At 36.6% G+C, this 19,683-nt stretch overlaps 1 protein-coding gene across 5 annotated transcripts in view; it reads right to left on the bottom strand.

Annotated features, from left to right (window-relative positions):
• Positions 1–3,552: 3,552 nt before the first annotated feature.
• FXR1 (FMR1 autosomal homolog 1) overlaps positions 3,553–19,683 on the bottom strand; it is a 60,142-nt gene continuing 44,011 nt past the window's right edge. Inside the window, exons 11-18 of one of the 5 annotated variants that reach the window (XM_051983229.1) lie at positions 18,590–18,676; positions 17,290–17,347; positions 17,140–17,202; positions 12,348–12,551; positions 10,958–11,158; positions 10,146–10,226; positions 5,841–5,932; positions 3,553–4,578 (exon numbers count right to left, since the gene is read on the bottom strand). In XM_051983229.1, coding sequence (XP_051839189.1) covers positions 4,402–4,578; positions 5,841–5,932; positions 10,146–10,226; positions 10,958–11,158; positions 12,348–12,551; positions 17,140–17,202; positions 17,290–17,347; positions 18,590–18,676 — 963 coding nt within the window. In that variant the 3' untranslated portion in view covers positions 3,553–4,401. Of the gene's footprint in view, positions 4,579–5,840; positions 5,933–9,377; positions 9,920–10,145; positions 10,227–10,957; positions 11,159–12,347; positions 12,552–17,139; positions 17,348–18,589; positions 18,677–19,683 lie in introns of those variants that run through there. The other 4 variants (XM_051983227.1, XM_051983230.1, XM_051983228.1 and 1 more) reach the window with 4 other exon arrangements.

Here is a 19,683-nt window from a genome sequence, read left to right as displayed (position 1 = left end):
AATTGAAGGCCTGGAGAGATTGTGGAATCAACAATAGGTATCACATAACAGAACCAGAATTTGAAACCACATTCTCCAAAACCCATTTATCGTAACAAATTCTACAGTTGTGAATGGAATAAATGGAAAATAATTGCCCTCAGGAGAATTTTTGAGGTGTTCTTGGCTCCCAAAGAGGCAGTAGAGCCAAGAAAACTCCCAGAATTCAAGTCCCACTCCTGACATTTCGGCTTTGTGGCCCCTTACACTTTCAATTCCTTAACCAACTACCAGAGCAGCAATATTTGTAGAGAAAGACTTCAGACAAAGTTATTTGCTCAAGCAAATAAAACAAAGCTCCCACAAATATCAAGGTCCATGGAAGATAGACTTCTCTTCTCCCAATGCCCTGGATGCACCATTTTCTCTGGGTATTCATCGACTGTCCCTCTTCAAGGCAGTTGTCTTCCTTGGCCTTCTGTGAAGTTTCAGCTCAGCTATGGCCCTTATCTAAGTCCTTCCTGGACCTCAATTTTAGGGATTTCCCTCTGGGATATTTTCTCTTTTATCCTGTATAAATTTATAAATGTTTGCATGTCGTTTCTCCCATTTAACAATGGGATCTTATAAGCAGAGTTTATTTTTTGCCTTTTATTGGGGGAAAGGGGATACCCCTTAATTGGAGTGAATTCCTTAGTGATCTTACAAACAGCACCAATAGATAAATTTAAGTCCCACCACCTACGTCGCTGTGTCAATTACTCCCTTAAAAGTTCAGAAAGGTGGGGGTCACCACAAAGATATGTGCTAAGCATATTTTTCCAGTGTAGGATTCCCGGACCCATTGATTCTAGTTTAGGGATAGGAAATGACCAACCAATGGAACAAAGGGATGTGGATGGCATCTGATGTAGGACATGAAGGAGACCAATCAGTTACTAGTCAACACCCCAAACTAACTGAATTATTCTATTTCAGCACTGAAAGGCTAGGTAAGGACCTGTGGAGGGATAGCCACTCCAAGCCCTCCCCACACCCCACTTTTTAAATGACCACTCTCTCCAAAATACAAAACCAAGGAAATGCAGTCCTCTTTTGCACTGTAACAATTTTCACAAGTTTGATTTGAAGTTCAATATTTTAACTCTGATTTCACTGAGTGCTACGTCAAGGCTTGTCAAGCTTTCCTCAGATCGCCATCTGTAGCTGAAGCATTTATGACTTATATTTGACTGCCCTAGGTAGATAATTTATTGGTTTAAAAGCTGTTCTACAATTTCTTTAATTCAACTTTTCACATAAGATACAAACCCCACCCCTCCTCACAATTCTTCCCAGACTTGATACCCAAGGTTAGAGGATTCACGGCTAGAAGTAATCTTGGTGATATTCTCTCATTTTAGGTCGGAGGGAGGTTTAATCTGGGGTTCATGGTAATATTTCAATAGGATGTTTTATGTATTTCATATTCTGAATTTACCAACATTCTTTTTTTTTGAATTGAACTTCTTCAGATTGACAGGAGTATCCTATGAAGAAAAAAAAAAGGCTGAGTGTGTTGTGGCAGAGATGGTGATGTTCCCTGTTTGAGGTGATCTAAACGAGTTTTCTGAATCCAGATCTAACATACTTTGCCTAGAAACCATGGAGAACTGAGGGGAATGGGAGGGGGAAATTCAGTAATACTTTCTTTCCAATTAAAGACCCCCTATCCATTTTATAGCTCATTTCTAACTTGGGAAGTGGAGAACAAAGATGAGAACAAAGATGAGAGAATGGGAATAAAAATTAACAAATGAACTTTGCCAAAATTTTGGTGGGAAAACTTAAAAGACTGAGATTACATATTTAGTTTTCCTCTTATCCATATTAGTTTAGAACTTCCCCTTCCCATTCCCAACCCTCCTGAAACCAAGTGCAGTCTTTGCACTCAGTATTGGATGGCAGTAACCCAGTCTGCTTAAATTGTGCAAACATGCCCATCAACTGTTTTGTGTCAAGAAAATTGTGACAATTTTTTTTCCTGAGGCAATTGGGATTAAGTAACTTGCCTAGAGTCACACAGCTAGGAAGTGTTAAGTGTCTGACACCACATTTGAACTCAGGTCCTACTGACTTCCAGGGCTGGTGCTCTATCCACTCTGCCAACTAGCTGCCCCATGACCATTATTTTTAAATGGGGACAAATTAAAGGTTTATTTTTTTTTAAACCAAGTTAGTAGTTTTAGCTTTAAATAAATAACTGAAGCTTTTAAAGTCCAATTTAAAGTCATCACGTTTTCCAAGCAGGCAAAAAGTACAAACCACACAGCATCAATGATAGACCCCAGGAGCCCAGGAAAAAGTGACTTGAGCAATCCAATCACAATAAGTAGCAAAACCAGACTCAAGCCCTAATTTGATTGCCAGTGTGGTTTCCACTTTTGCAGCCACGTCATGCACCCTGGGAAACTGCCTCTATGAAACCCTAACAATTTCCAAGACAAAAGGGAAGATCCATTTCTTAAGTGCATTTTCTGATAAAAGTTTTAGAAAGACGACATCAAAGATTAAGTGGCTTAAAGAGCAGAAAGACTTTAAAAGCATACTATTTGGCAACTGAAAAATAAGTCAAAAATTCCTTTTTAATAAAAAGGAAAAATATAGGGCAGTTAAGTAGAGAGCCCAATATAATTTAAGGTCGGTCTCAAAATGCTCTAAAGTCTGATTAACTAAGATTATTTCTAACATAATAATTCAAACATTCATGTGAAGAAATTGAAAAAGCATTCAAATGTCTACTGTTCCATCACGTTATCTTCCTAACAGAGGATAGTGAAGAAAAAAAAAATTACAAGAGATTAAGTCATTGATTTACAAGATGGGTCATCTCTAATCAATGATCTCAAAAATATCTACTTCACTTATTAAATGAAATATAAACTTTTGTTTCAAAATAACTTTCACATATTTTCTTAAAAAAAAAATCAAATTCTTTTATTCTAATATGAAACTTAATTTCTGGAGAATAGGTGAGAGAGAATGAGGGTGGGAGAAAAAGTGACCCAAATCAGATTCAGCCCAATTAAAATGACTAATTTTCCAATTTAATCTAAAAGAAATGAAAATGGGATTTCTTCCATTAAGTTTGCAAAATGAATTTGCTGGATTGCAATGCTACTATAAAAATAATTTTCACCAAGATGTAAATTATTTTCTGGGACTGAAAAGGGAAGAGTGTGAGGGAGAAGAAAATCACAATTTCAATGGAAATAGAATCTCTTTATGGTTACACCATACTCAAATCTTCAAATTTGCTCTTTGGAATAAAATTTTCAATTCAATTTTTCATGGCACAAATTACATAACTGTCTTCAGGGCACTCGAAAATCATTTAAAAATTCAATAGAAAATTAAATTTAGATTTAAATTTATAATTCATGTCCATAATTGCATAAAAGGCATTGTATTTTAAATTTAGAAATTAGTTTTTATGATTAGCAAAGGGGAAGCTTCTCTAGGCCTATTCAGTTTTTTTGTTTTTTTGGTTTTTTTTGACTTTAAACAACTGGGATAGAAAAGTAAAAGTTAAAATCCAGCAAATGGAAGATCAAAGTTTATTTTTTACTACCTGCATACAAAAACATATTGCACATCAAACAACCAAAACAAAAATAAAAATACTCTACTAAGGACTAACATATGTAGTTTATACAGAATAAACCTTCTGGAAATTGATCTTTTCAGTAGTTCAGGTTATGTCTGAATGGACATGACTAATTCAGCTTAGTGTTTTAACTAAAGCTATGTTTGATTTTTAAATACTGTACAGTTTAATAAATAAACCAAACAAAGCCTCAATGTAGAACAGTCACTGCCAATATCACCCAGTGTCCCTGCAGTTTGAGAATTTAACAAATGTATTCCAGTGGTCTGCAGCTTTTCCTCTACATACAGCATTTAAAAAACATGTATTAAAACAGACCAGTTTCCAGACTAAACTAATGGAGAAATTACAATTCAGTGCAAAATATTTTAGACTGCATTTCGTTCTAGTTTTCCTCAGGTGAAGAAGTGGTTGCATATTATTAAAAATGTAACAAAAGCAGCTAATGCTTTCATAAAGAATATTACGTTAGGGATCCCCCCTCCCCCCATCTCTGCCATATTTCGAAAACAAAATAACATTTCCTATAGCCAGCAATTCTTTTTAATGTTACATATACTATCTCAAGGCACATCTGATGATATATTTATAACACAGTAGGTGTCAAAGAATGTTTTAACATATGATTTCTTCAGGATCCCTCCCCTTTCTGTATTCCAAATGGAGGAACTGAAAGTGCGGTGTCAAGACTGGCGATCCATATCCTATCTTTGGCAAGCTGTACGAGCACTATTGTAAAATGTAATGTAAAAGAACTGTAAACTAGCAACTTCAGTTTATGACACGCCGTTGAGCACAGCGGCTTCCTCAGGAGAATTCTCTTCTTCTTTCAAGATGCTGGACTTCTCTTCTTCAGGGCCGTGCTGCAGTTTAGATGCTTCATCGCCAGATGCACTCGTTGGGCCATTGACGGCCTTTTCTGAAGGAGCATGCTCTTCAATCACGTCTTTTGCCTGCCAAAGGGAGACAACTTTTTCAGCTTTGTTATAAATGTCATCTAGGGCGGTGGAGGAACAGAGCTACATGAGTGTCCTAGGCACCAGGAAAAGCATGAGGAGCTTCAATTCCCTGTCCCTACCCGATACCAAACTTAATGAAAACCAAGAGACTAGATTGTCTGCTCTCCAAACAAGGTCTGTTTCAAGTGCTCCAAGATTTACACCACTTTCTCACAGCCTAATAGAACCTGGGACCGCCTCCTCACTCAGGAAGCCTAGGGCCAAGAAGCTCTCTCTGCCAAGCTCAGGCTCCCCCGGCCAGACCCTCCACTGGGGCAGACACGCCTGCTCAAACTCTCAATGATCCAATGCAACCTCAGTGCAAAGGCCTTTGAAATCTTTCACAAGATTAGAAGTGACCATAACTCATAAGTCTTAATAGTTCTCACAATGCATATATAAGGAACTCACTGTCAAAAGGAATCACAACTTTTATTAACTGGATAATCTTCCTCTCCATCTGGTTTGTAAATCCAAACTGTGTTCAAATCTGGTTAATGCAGGATACACGTATACTTAAGATTGGAAACCTAAGATTTCAGGATTCCTAAGATTCATTATTTAAGAAAGAGTTGTACAGAAATACTTTGAAGCATAGATCATTAAGCGCTGGAAGGGAATTTACAGATCACCTCCTGCAATGCCCTCACAAACAAGGAAACTGAGGCCCAGAGAGATCAAGTCACTTGTCCCAAGTAACACCATTAATTAGTGATGCAAATGAATCATGGCTCTGAATTATGCCCCTGAATATCATCAGTTCATTGCTCTATGACTCCAAAAAACTGCCTCCCCTTTTCATATAGCTTATTTCCCAAATCAAGGATGGGACATTTCCTCTCTAAGAGTTTTTGTTTGTTGGTTTGGTTTAGTTTTGGTAACCAAGGTGATAAATTAAATCAGGTTTTAACTCAAAGACAAACACAGTGCTTCAATATAATTAACTGCACTTTTTTTCAAATTCTCACCTAATAAATCATTAATTACCTGATGTTAAACACAATAGCAAAGAATCCTTTCCTGAGGGAAAGGAAGTTATGTAGCCTTTCAATTAGTAATATAAACTTCATGTGGGCACAGAATATATAACACACGTGGATTTGTAATCCTAGCGCCCAGCATATAGTAGGTACTCAGCAACCTATGGTTTCTAAGTTTGCAACAAAGAGAATTAAAGAGGAAAGGGGGGAGGGGGCTACAGATTTAATTCTGCTTACCATTTCTTTCTTGTTTTTAGTCAAAGTTTCCCTTGGCAAGTTTCTTTGTCTGCTCTGAGACTCAGCTCTGGATATATAATCTGCAACTGTGACTGTTAGAGATGAGAGAGAAAAATTACAGGTACTGAAATATAACAGAACATCCCAAAATGTTCTGGATTTAAAGGGCAGTTCCACTACTGAAGGAGGACTAATAATAGATTTCCCATTTCTCTATGACTAAGTAGAATGGATCATATCATACCAACATTAATGGAATGTAAAACTTATCTACACTGGCTTATGGCAGCTGAAGAAAACGTGGGCATGACATTCCTCAGCCAGAGATTTGTTGCTGATGATGTTCAGATAGGCAAGGGTTTGGGGACTGAGGACTATGGCATAAAAACAACCCCCACAACCCTCAGATCCCACAGGGAAGAAGAAAAAATAGTTGACATGAGTGTGTGAAAGCAGTAGAAATTGCCAACCTCTTTTTGAACCTCCCCCACTAATTTCAACTGTTGAGCAGAACACAAAAATTAATAAACTAATAATTCACCTCCTACACCCTACAGCAAAATCAAAAGAACAAATTTCTATGAATACTAATTGATGAATTTAAAAAATGAGACATTTTTAAAAGCTGAAAACCTCCATTCAACTTTAAGAAATAAATTATATAGCTAAATCCTGCACAATGTTTTGCAAATTTACACTTGTCAAAAAATAATGATGCAGGAACAATATTCTTGTAAGTGGAGATATTTAATCAGAAAACTCAAAATTGTCACAGATATGCAAGTTTGTTTTTTTAAAATGGCTTTTGAAAAAGCACAAATGAAACATTTGCATATATATTTTTACCATTTAATGCCAACATACTGTATCCAAATCAGGGAATATAGGAACACCAATGAAAAGCATCATGGGGAATTATGTAACTCACAAGCAGTTGCAGAACAACCTGCTAATGGGCCAACACTGGGCAAAGCACACATCCTTGAAGAGAAAGAAAGGTGCAAAAGGGAATCCTGGAATCACTCTCCTGGTCCTGTCACCTGTGGCTGGCGTGGGGATGATGGGAATAAAAAAGCACCAGCACTGTACATCCAGTAATCTCATGTGAAGAAACCTGAACTCTTGAAAAAGACCATGAAGGTCACCCTTGGTTCTGTGCACAGAGGATAGCCTAGAAATACCACGATGCCCTGATATAACCAAAATAACTAAGCCAACTTCATAGGCAATTGTTTACCCACAATTGTTGCCATCTCAAAAAGGGATGTGTACGTATGCTATGAATATGTAGGAAACTAGACACCAAAGCTCAGTGAATCTTATTTATGATGGCTGTTAAAACCTGGGGAGCATCAACTCTACGTGAACAATGAAAACCAAAACCAATCCTCTTAAATAAAACTAAATATGGGGCATATGTCAATAAATCTCAGGTTCAGACAATGTCCTCAGTGGATGATCCATTAGGAAGACTGGGGTGTCTAGAACTGTTTTCATCACTGCAAGGGAATGCCCAGAACAAAATTTGCCTTGGCTCATTTTATGAGATTAGCAATCCTATCCTCTTCTAATTTAAGATCAAGGCACAGAGATTAGGTGGCTTGTCCAATTAGACTGTTGTTACATGTTATCAGTCAAAAACCCCAAGTCTTCTGATACACATCAGCTTCTCCTATAAGCTGTGCCACAACGACTATCTCAGAAACACTAACTGAAGAAACACTTCCCAATTTCAAGGAAAATTTCCCCAAAGAGTTAAATTTCTGGTTCACTTTCACAAAGTCTTCATTGTGATTTCTTCAACCTAATTATTTACAAACTTTAACTGGCTAATTTCAAGTATTTTTTTTTTAAATTGTGTATTGGTGTTTTCGTCGTTTATTCCAAACTCTGAAATAGGAATTTACAAATTAAAGATAGAGGAAAGGTCCCACACATTTTTGCTCACAAATACCTTCGAAATTTAGACTTCTATTTTGAAATTATCTCCTGCTTTTTCCATTGCAAATGTGCAACTAAAAAGGAGACTTGAGATAAAATGCTTTCTGTTCTTAAGAGGGCTCCATGTGTGCACAAATGCATGTATTTACACATGCATTTCTTCACAAGTGCATCAATTTTAAAGATTCCCAACATTATTTTAACCTTGCTTCTGAGTAAAACTAGTAAGCTTAGGAGTTTTCACAGTGGTTCCATTCTCGGCCACAGGATAGGAACATTGCTCTCATATTACTAGGTTCAACAGCAAGTTTTTGGAATTATTTTTCCCTTTAAATGCATGGATAGGATATACATGAAGATCAGTTAGAGAAAGAGAGCCAGGCACTTTTCTGTTGATCATCCAAGGCAGGGAGCCATGTGCCAAGAAGCTAAATATACTGTACTGGGTCCTCTCAAAAACAGCTAAAATCCGTTTCCAAAGCCTAAGAAATAGGTAATTATATTTCCTTATGATAATCTAACTCTGCTTGGTCCGATGTACAATTTCAAAAGTGAGCTGATACACATTTTCGAGAAACCTTTGGGATGAGATCTATCCTTAGTCCACCTTTTGCCTAGTTTAAAATCCATGCTGAAGGAGGAGGAGATAGGGAATTGTGTGAGTGAGGTAGGGAAAACAGGAAATTGTTTCATTTTACTGTAAATGAGAGATGCGAACGTCCATGTCATTCATGTTGTATTTTTCAACTAGGCCTGTGATCTGGTAGTGAAAGAAGATGAGGGAGGACCTCAGACTCTAAGCCTGCCTGGGTCATGAGGAGACCTGCCCCAGGTCACACAAGCCAGGACATCTCAGAGAGCATTAGAGCCCAGCTTGTCCATGAGGCCAGGTTGATTCAATCCACTACATCAAGCTGGCTCTCTTGCAAAACATTTCCGGACTATTTTCAATAAAATGCATGTCAGAGTTCAATGCCAACGGCTGTGTACCAATTTACTGGACGTGCCCTAGCAGGGAACCTCCTTCTCCCGGGGCTGGCTCCTGGGCCTGGAATTCAGGCTGCCAGGCGCTTCTCCTTTGTGGGGTGAGGTGGGGCCCAGAGAGTGAGGACAGGCCCTCAAGAGTTGGGGGGAGGGAAGGGGAGGCCAGTGGGACCAAAGGGCAGGCCAGATAATAAAGCACCTGGACCAATGATCACAGATTTAACATAAATGGGGGTGGAAATGGTTTTAATAGTCTTCCCAAATTTGGGGATAGCTACAGAAGAATGGAGGACCTTGGAATAATACCCTGTGATTGATAAAAAGGATTTGCTGTAGGCGTGTAGTGTCCAATGCCCTTTAGTCTACCAAAACCCAACTGCATCACAAAATTAAAGGTATCAAAAGGACCCGAATCCACATAAAACTTTTGATTTCATGAACTGTATTTAAGTCCTTCTTTTGGTGTTTCAACTAATTTTAAAAGCTTTATCAGTTTTGCAATGGATTTTTATGCCCACGATATTTAGATTAAATAATAAGGGTACTGGCATTTTCAGGTTTTATTTGGGGAGAACCACGAAAGGCTGTGTTATGAAAAAAATCAAAAATTGCTGAATTTAAAAGGGTTTATTTCTGGCTTACACAATTTCTTCACTGGAACTATACATGTGATTTCTCTGAACATAAGAAATAGAAATGTGCTCAAAACAACAGACAGAGCAAATAATTTCCTTTAAAGTACAAATCATGATCATTTCTTTTAAAATAAGTTAGCATTCTTTAAATTAGGTTAAGTATTATTAATTTGTAAAAGGTTAGTAAGTATAAAGGAAGGGAATCACACACACCATAATAACAGAACATGCATTTGCCTTGTTAGAAAAAAGGGACACTTTATATTTGGTTCAAAAAACTCATCATAATGGCCCATAAAAATGAGGTGTTGGATCCAGGTCCAATAAACAGGCACCACCATGCAAGCTGCCCACACGTCAGTCCATCTCAATCACAATCTAGAACACACTCCTGAGGACCAGAGCAGACTTCCTTCCATCTCAAATGTGAAGAGTCTGACAATTATGTCAAAATTGGAGGAGGGAAGGGGTGATGGAGTAGGGAGAGATATTCTTCTTATAAAATTTATTTGTATAGGGCTGGGACATGAAGGAGAACAAGACAAAATATTAGTTCAATTAGACAGGTTATTAAACACTTATTGTGTCTTATTAGTTGAGTCAACAATTTATGCAATGCAAATCTTCAACGTATATGCACACACATGTGCACTGTTAAGTAGAAAATAGATATTTTTTAAAAGCAGACATGACATTTTTTCATGCTTGTGACCTGATGTTATCAACAGGTCCACACTCAAGTTACCTGGCTGTCTATCTTCTGCCTGACCCCTGAAGCGACGCCTGCGGCTACGATTGCGTCGCTGGGGTTTTTTTTCACTATCATCTGCAATTGCAAAGTTTACCATGAACTATTCTGACAATAAAAAGTCTTTCCTTCAAAGATTTAAGGGGGAAAGAAAAATTGTTTAAACAAACACCAATGATAAACAATATACAGTACTTTTATGAAATACACTGCTATACAGTAAACACTCTACAAAGAGATGATAAATTGAATATAGTCTACAGATTATGGGATGCACAACATTTAAGAATCACATATATTCCTTAGACTAATGAGAAGGTAAGGCCATGTTATCTAGGGGAGTATGGGCTGAGGAATATTTCCTATAATACTGACATTTTAACCTCCTCTTACAACCACACACATAAATATGGACAGAGATCTATACACCTGCACAAGTGAGGTGTTAACAGAAATATATCAATTAAAGTTCCAATTCTGAGGTTTTGCTCTCTACCTTGGGGTGGTATCTGGGGATGGTATCTTACAAGAGCAATGAGAGCAGGGTGTGCCTTATATTGCTTTAGTACTTCACTGATTGAAGAGCAGCTCTGATAGGCACTCCAGCTACCCCACCCACACTGACACAGCCATGGCATCTGGCTATAAAATGGGCTTTAAAGGCTGAGAACTAGAGTCACATGGGTCTCTACTTAGGTCAAACAAATTACCAATGCTGCTTACAATAAGTTCTCAACTAAAATACAACTTGTAAATCACATTTGAAATGTCACATCTTAATGATAATATGTACCTAAGTGTTTACATACCTAGACCATTTTCATTAACAGAAGCAGTGTCTGACTCTGTCATCCCATCCATAAGGACAGCATCGTCATCAGTCCTCCGTCTGCGAGACCGCCGGCGGCGGTTAGTGCTGTGATGAGACTCACTGGCATCAGTGTCTGCAGTCTGGTCAGATTCTGTGTTGTCCAGCAGGCTGTAAGGATTGCTGTCCGGATCTTTAAGCACTACATTGATTTGAAGAAAAAAAATTATGCTCCAGTTAGGACTTTTACTTGCACTATCAACAATTTCATCAAAGATAAAATATTTGAAAATAAAAAGATGGAAAAAAAAAAAAGTTCACACTATCCAGAAGTGCTTTTCTATACAAAATTCTAAAATTCAGAACCCAAAATCCAACTATTACTGAAATAACTTTTTCCTTTGCCAATTACAGGCTCATGATGGCTACTATGACGTTGCTCTAAACAGAAACAACAAAAGCCACAGACAAAAGCAGAAAGAAGGCTGAAGCTGAAAAAAGTCTATTGCTACAGTAACTGGTAAACTACAACTTGTAAACTACAAAACTGGTTCAAAACATCGCTGTAATCAGGAAAGAAACAAAAATGAGTTATTGGACTATTTATGGCCCTTTTACATTTTTAAAGCAATTTACCTACAATTAAGGATTGCCTCCCAGAAATCTTGTGAAGTTGCTGTTCTATTATTCCCATTCCAGAGATGAGAAAAGGAAGAAACTCAGGGGAGTTAAGCGATTTGGTCGTTCTGCTTTGTCTTGAGGTTGAGATTCAAATCTAGATCTTTCCTAATTCTAAGTAGAGCAGTCATACAATGCTATCTCTTGGGATCACCACAATCATATATCCCAGTGAACTAAAGAAAAAACCTCATGGGCTAGGTCACAAGAGCAAAGATATTCAGCACTTCTCCCACCCCACCCCAAATAAAAAACATCACAAATTTTCTTATAGTAACTAAGAGTACACCGACACAACACTGAGTGGCTAAAGGATACTGCTGAGGACAATCAGAGAATAAAAAAGACTAGGGGACTTGGGCATAAAAGCTCTGAATGGTGCTGAATTATCATCTTCATATTCAATATAGAAATTATACACCTTAAGCTCACTTTCTAGTTCATATCCTTCCAACAGAAAAAGCTTGAGTGTCACTCACACTACTTAATTAACCTGGTGCAATCACGACTCTTGCTAAATGGAAACAGTGTTAGGTGTCTTATGGGTATCCCTTGCCTTTAAGAAACATACCTCTGGGGTAACCCTCACCTGGTATTTATGAGAATACAGCAGAAGCAGCAGTTGTATATCTACAGCTTTGTAACAAGAAACTAAAAAGTGCCAGGCTCACATAGCTTTTGAGAAATGACCCTAACGTTGCAGAGCATATTACCGGAGCTAATTGATGACTTTCCACCACGGGGCCCCCCACGCCCTCGACCCCCTGAAACACTTCGGCCTCTCCCTCCAGGGCGTCTCCGGCTGTCCCGCTGGTGCCTGCTCTCTCGGTCATCTTCTCCGGCCAGTGACCAATCACTCAGCTCATCTTTACGCTCGGACTCTGTTTCGGAGGGATTAGAGAGTTCGGAGTTTGTGCCTGAAGCAAAAACAAACAAACAAACAAACACATAAACCAGTTGGATTAAGCCAATACATCCATAACACAATCAATATTTGCTTAGATATCAATAACTACCTCTGAACAAAATATAATAAGCTTTTCAACATATTGAAACAGCAACTAAACTCTGCCAAATTAAAGATGCCACCATTAGCAAATTCTGAAAAACTTACCTTTCTTGGGTGGCAAATCTGATCAAAAGTCATGAACTGCAAAGTTGTCACATGACTAGAATGTGGTATTTAAGAATTTTTAGATGTGAAAGTTCATAAAGATGTTGTATGTTGGACATTTTAATAAGTTTTATAAATGCATCAAAACCCTGAAAATCGTAAGCTGAACTTATAAGCAACTAATGGCTATCTTCTATGACTTCTATAACAATGAAAACTGATTTGTGATCTGAAATCATGCAAACACAGTATAAAAGTGTAGTACAGTTGAATAGAACTTGTAAAGTCAAAATTTACTTTGCTATCAAAGGCTATTTTTTTTTTATCATACCTATAAAAAGTCAGTAGTATTTTCTACATTACATTCTTATTATCAAATCTTTCTCCAAACTTCTCTCCATTATGAAGAAAGCCCTGTCCTCTAAAATCAAAACCCGTTCTTTAATAGTTCATACAATTGTTCCTGCTCTTAGCCCAGCACTATCCTAAAAAGCATAGTGTATTCACATAGAAAAGTTAGTATTTAAATGTGTTATAATTCAGATTTATTTTATGGTCTAGAAAGCCTGTCTCCTAAAATAGAACATAGGCTCCATGAGGATATCAACATCTCTAGGTATTTTCAAAATTGCTGTTGTTCCAAACTGCAAAGAGCCACACAAACATTTAAAATGGGCCACAGGATATAAAGGGCTAATGAGTCTTTTATCAGCTGTATATATTTTTCAGGCATCTTCTTTGAATAAGTCTAAGCTTCTCCAGCCATACAAAATGGACAATTTATAAATAATGAAGTTGCTTAGCAACTACTTTCAATTATGCATCTATTATATAAAAGGTTTAACTATTTTAACAAGCTTTAGTAAAGATCCAATAAAGTAAGATCCTCAGCCAATAAGGATGAGGGTCAGTGGTGGGAGGGGGTATTTGAGTTAGGGATTAAAAGCTCCTTTTCTACTTTCCCTTTTTAAACAAAATTCTCAAAAGATCCTTCTTCCCCCCCTTCCCCCATCCCAAGCAGCTCAATGTTTGAGTACTGCACAATTCAGTAGTAACACACCAAGAGAAGGTGGCCGAGGTTCTAAGGCACTATAAGAAAAAACTGGAGATTATACAGATTTAAAATTAATAATTTTACTTGAGAAGGACAGTATGGACTTCAAAACCCCCAAATATTCCCAAATCTCAATGGTAAAGTAAACAGCTATGTAACTTGAGGACTTTTATCATAAGGCTATGTGGTTAGCAAAGATAACAAGGGAAAGATAACCTGAAAAGGAAAGGGTGAGTCTTGGAGATTCTATAATACTTTACCGAGTATTAAGATAATTATTAGCATACAGTATATACAGGTGGCCTTCAATGCATTTCAATCAAGCCATTTCTTTGCTCTATCTTTTAAGTCAAGAAAACACAGAGGGGAATATACCCAATTTTCAAAAACAAACAACAAAAAAAAGTGACATTTGTAGTGGAGTATAAAGGACACATACATCCCCCCCCATCACAATGAATCAAAGCCCTCAAGTCACAGGTGGGGCAGAGAAGTGGGTAGTAAAGAAAGTCTGTTGTGGAAAACATGAAACCATAATGGAAGGTAGAAGACTGGATACAAGAGAAAAGTAAAGCTATAGCAAAGAAACTGGACAGACCTACATGACAGAAATGTAGTGGCTGGGATAAAGCTAAGACAAACTCAAAACCTCACTTAGCCAATAAGCTAAATGCTTTAATTACACTTACTGCTCCTCTCACTTAAAACAATTCCCTAAACTGTGCCTCCAAACTTAATTCGGATTAACTTCACTTTTAAAATTTGACTAGCTGAATTTGAAAACCTCTTTCTCAGCTAGAGTAAGTAAAGTATTAATTTTTCCATCAATTAACTCTGGTAAAATCTTGACATGCAGCAGTATATAACAGTAAGAACCATTTCCCAATATATTTACATGATCATGGATTTATGAACAATTCTAAAACAAATCATAAATTGTCAGCCACAACACTGTTGCAAACAGTCAAAAGTATAAAATATAGTAAAGCATGATAACAAATCCCAATATATTATTATGACTACCAACTAAGTAAACAATAAAATAAGTCTGATCATTGTCTTATCTGAACTTGCTTTAAAAAAAAATATCTGTCACAAGGCATAACCTGTGTAGGGGAGAGAAGTTGAAAGAAGGCCTATTAGCTAAATATAAAGCAAAACATTTTATTTTTTGTTAAAATTATGATTTGAAAATCCAAATGAAGAGTACAGCTATAAGAAACAACAAAGTTTGAATAAAAGATAATTTTGCTTTCACATTATTAGTCTAGAAAAACAACAGTACTTTTTTGGAAGAAAAGTTTTAAAATAATTTCTTGTGAATATGTAAGGTTCAGTTGTCCATACTTTAAAATTCTTTAAAAATAAAATTTAAAAACCACAGGAACCTTTTTTCTACCCTTCCCCAAAAAGTAATAGCATAAAAATATGTGCCCTGTCATAGGTATGCTCAGAAGCAAATTTTACAGACTAATTCAATTCAAAAGTAACCAGACATGGTAAGGCTATGAATTGTTTCTGAAGTGATTTAAATGAAAGAGTGCCATCTACTGAATAATCCAAAATACTTTCTAGTTGTAGTGATTTCCCCAAATTATTAGGGAGGGAGAAAGATAAAGTGTGCATAAATGATGAGGAGGTATTGAGGTTTTGGGGGAAAATTCAGCAAGATTTCATGCCTACAGTAGACTATTGAAAAACTCATGGGGTAAAGGTGGGATGGAAATACTTTGAAGGCTCATGGGGTAGGGGAGGAGAAGGACATAGGCAACTGGGAATTAACTTGAAGAGGAGGAGCTGGCAAAGGAGTGGCAAAAGCAATCCATTTGATTGGCATGTAGATGGTGGGTGCAGGGGTACTGAGGAGCAGGTAGGAGTTGGAAAAGAATTCACTAGCCACCCAACAAATAAAAGGCCCACTACCTTGTACCTAGGGATCCCTGTAGGCTGTATGTTGACTTATTAACACTACTTTGTAAAACATTTCCAAATGACATTTTGATTTGCCTTAGACCTGCATGGACTCTGCACTAAGGAATACCAGGTCAGCTTTAGAAAAGCACTTTGGCACTGTGGAGATTATAAGGAGGGAATACTTGAGAATGGTGGGGTCAATAATACAGGTGATAGATATGGAAGCTCCAAGTCGAGTGATCAATGACTGAGACTGGAATTCACTCTGAACTTTTTTAGATTTCAGAAATAATTAAAAGGGCAAGAAGTGATTGAAGATAAGAAAAGCATCTCTCTATAAAATGGGAAAACGAACACCCCTGACTCATAATATTTTTCAAACTATGGTCTTGGGTTTAAATGGCTAGTATACAAAAGTATTCTATCACAAGCAAGGACATTGTATGTGACCCAGAAGTTAACCCATTAGTGTCAATACATTTTTATGACAAAATAATAAAAATATGGTAATTGCTGTTATGTGAAGACATGGTTCCTGATTTGTCAAAAACAAACAACTTATAACTGGGGGACAGAATGGGAAGAGTCAAAGCATATTTGTGATAATAGATTTTGCCATCACTTGAACAAAAGGCTAAAAAAACACTCTTCACAGTAACATCATTTCTTTTTTTTTTCTCTGCAAAAATATAACTAAACCTCCAAGTTAACTTCTACAAAGAAGAACTTGGTGATAAAGATACTCTGGCTCCTAGGTAGTAAAGCATGAAGAGAGGGTCTACATCTAGTGTGATAGGCTAGCTGTGCAAGCACTAGAGAACACTGGTTGGCAATAAATGCCTTTCCTAGCCAATTTTTATAAATGTAGATGAGGTTAACATAATGAAGTAGAAAGAAAAAGGAGAAGAATGAAATTGGTAATGACCAAAAAAGGCAGGAACAGAAATCATCACCCCAAACTCCACGTTCTCCTGTTTGGAATCCCCAGAAGTTCCAGGCACAAGACACCTTTGTGAGAGGGCAGAAGTCTTACCAAGCTCGGCTGACCAGGACTCCAGCAGTGATACATAGGAGAACCCTGTCATACAGTCATATATTTCAGTCTGTAAAATGTCTACACAAGCAATTAATCCAAAGAGGAGAACAACTGTCTCACAGACATCCTGATGTATGGATTCTTCATGTCTCCAAACGGCCCTCTGCATATTACTATCAGTCACTATGCTGAACTATCCATTCAATTAGTTTTTCATAATCACTCTACCTTTAAGACCAATTGGCAAATCACTTGCTATTTAAGGGAATATTTAAGATTTCCTGCCAAATATTGAAAGTTTAAGTTTTGTGAAATATGCAACACAGACATACATTTAATCCAAAAAACAGAACAGAGCATATCAATAAATAGAATCATTCTTTTTACCATAACCAGATGTATAATTAGGGCCCCGACGACCTCTGCCTCTTCCACTATAAGACCTAGAACCTTGTACAGAAGAAACGGTACTCTCATCAGTGGCATATCCTTTTTCCTTTTCAGGCCCTCGGGTGGAGGAGGGTCTGAAACCCATACCGATCTGCCGGAGCTGCTCGTCAATCTGGAGTCTCTCCATTCGTAGCTGCTCTACTTCCTGCAATGAAAGGTGGAGTCCTGTCAGTCCTCAGACTCCAGAGCCTGCGCATCTATTCCATTCTTTCCCACCCTGAGAGAAGTTGGCCCACCAGAGTGTTTATGTATTCAGTACTCGAAAAACACTGGGTCTCAAACCTGCTATTTGGAACAACTACTAAAAAGTTTTACTTTATGGAAAAATAATTCCAATCCTTTTTTTTAAACAACCAACTTTGGCAGCTCAGCTTCCAAGCCATGTTATTAAGAATGAATTTTTTAATAATGCATCTTAGAATATCTTTACAATGCTTTTGAACAGAATGACTAAAGCCAGAAAAAAAACCTTTAGCTTTATTTAAAAATGTTTAAAGGTATATTTTCCATTATCAAGTTCCTCAGGTATTATATTTAACTTCTGAATTAATTGATTATTGGCATAAAGATAACCCGAAAAGTTATATGAAATTTAAAAGAAATTTTCAATCAATGACACTAAAAGAATTGACTAAAAGAGAGATCTTTTGTTTAAGGTGAGAGCACAAAAGTATCCAGTTTATGTTGAACTCAGAAGCATCTGTATCTATGTATTTTCAATATTAAAGATAAACATTATTTTCAATTCTTTTTCTGTCATATAGAGAAAAGAGCAGAGGATATTATGGTAGCTAATACAAACTAATGTTATAATATATAGACACTAAGATTATACTTTCCCCTAATTCTCTCAGATTAGCCCAGTATTAGATTTCCCCTGTAACCAGGAGAACAAATTTTGATTGAAGGTACATGATTCAAGTGAGTGCAAGGGATAATGTTGTAAAAAATTAAAAAAAAAAAAAAAAAAAAGGTATATGATTCAAGAACTTTAAATGCCTGATAAAATCAAGGTTTCAGAAGCTTTGAAACACATACCTTACATAAAAGTCTGAAGTCAAGAATCAAAGATTATAAATAAGAACAAGTAAAATGTTCATGAAGAAAGTACTGAATTACAACATAAGACTATCTGTGTTCATTATACCTTAATTTTTATGTATCAAATCACTATGCATCATGTATAATTACTGCCAAGGAAGAGAGATGGTAGTGACTTTTCAAAACAAATTCTTAATTAGGAGCTGAATTTCTACATAACATGAAATAGATAAGACTCAACATGTCTCAACCCCGCCTCCCAAACAAACAAAAAAAAAACTACTAACAAAAAACAAAAACACACCTCAACAAAATAAAATCGATATTTTGATTTAAGAGTACATACCTTTAGGTAAGCAATATGATATTCTAGAAGAACTTGCACATTTCCAATGCTTTCTTTAGTGCCAACAAATACAAATGGGACCATTCCCTGGAAAAAGAAGGGATAAAGGGAGTGTGTGGAAAAGCAAAAAGAATCTTCATTATAAAAATTCCAAAGTGAAACTGGATAGCAATATTCAAATAAAATTAAATTAATAAAAACAAAATAAACACATTCATTTGTTTTTATAAATTGATGAAAACAAAATTAAAAGTTTTATAAAGAATCTAAAACACAAAATGTTTAGTTTCCTTTCAAACTTCTTAAAAATCCTATTTTTTGTATTCAAAGACTAAGAATACCAGTTGTTTCTCCCCCTTTAAAGCAAGACTTCTTTTCCCATTTGATTCAATTTTTCAAAACCTTTAAGAGCTTAAAAGCTAGAAAACTTCCCTATTCCTTCAATAGTAGAAATTCATAGAATCACCAAAGATCTCTCCATAAAAAGTATTCCGCCAATTAGTGAAGTAGAGTCCTCCACTCTGTGCCAGCTCAAATTGTTATAAAGTTTTTTGTACAGGATAGCAAGGATATCCATACAACATATATACAAAATGGATGAAATTCAAGTTGACCTCAATGCATAACATATAGACACTTTGGCATAAAGTGAGTATAGTTAAGGGTATTTCTTAACTATTCTTCAATTTCAAAATACCTAAAAGGACTCAATAAATTTAAAACCACTGGACATACACTTCAGGGGAGAGGAGAGAAAAGGGTGAGTTGGTTCAGCATTACTGGTGGATGCCTCTGCCCTCCTTTTTGCTGAATGGATGGGATAAATAACCAATTTGAATTAATGCCTCAAATCTGAAAGGTAAAAGCAGGGGGGAGGAGGGAAGAGAGTGTGCAGTATTCTCCAATAATGGCAGAATAACCAAGTGTTGTTAATGTATTTTGTTACCTTCTAAAAAATATCATCTTTTGTTTTCAATCCAACAATTCAAGAACTAAAATCACTGCCTAAATCTTATAAAGGCTTTAAATAACTGTTCATCTCAAGAGAATCAGAATCAATCACTGAGCAATTTAATTTAACTCATCAGTAGCCA

Source organism: Antechinus flavipes, chromosome 3, assembly GCF_016432865.1.
Source record: "Antechinus flavipes isolate AdamAnt ecotype Samford, QLD, Australia chromosome 3, AdamAnt_v2, whole genome shotgun sequence".
Lineage (NCBI taxonomy): Eukaryota > Metazoa > Chordata > Mammalia > Dasyuromorphia > Dasyuridae > Antechinus > Antechinus flavipes.
The sequence above is the reverse complement of the archived record's forward strand: the minus strand, read 5'-3'. Positions and strand labels throughout refer to the sequence as shown.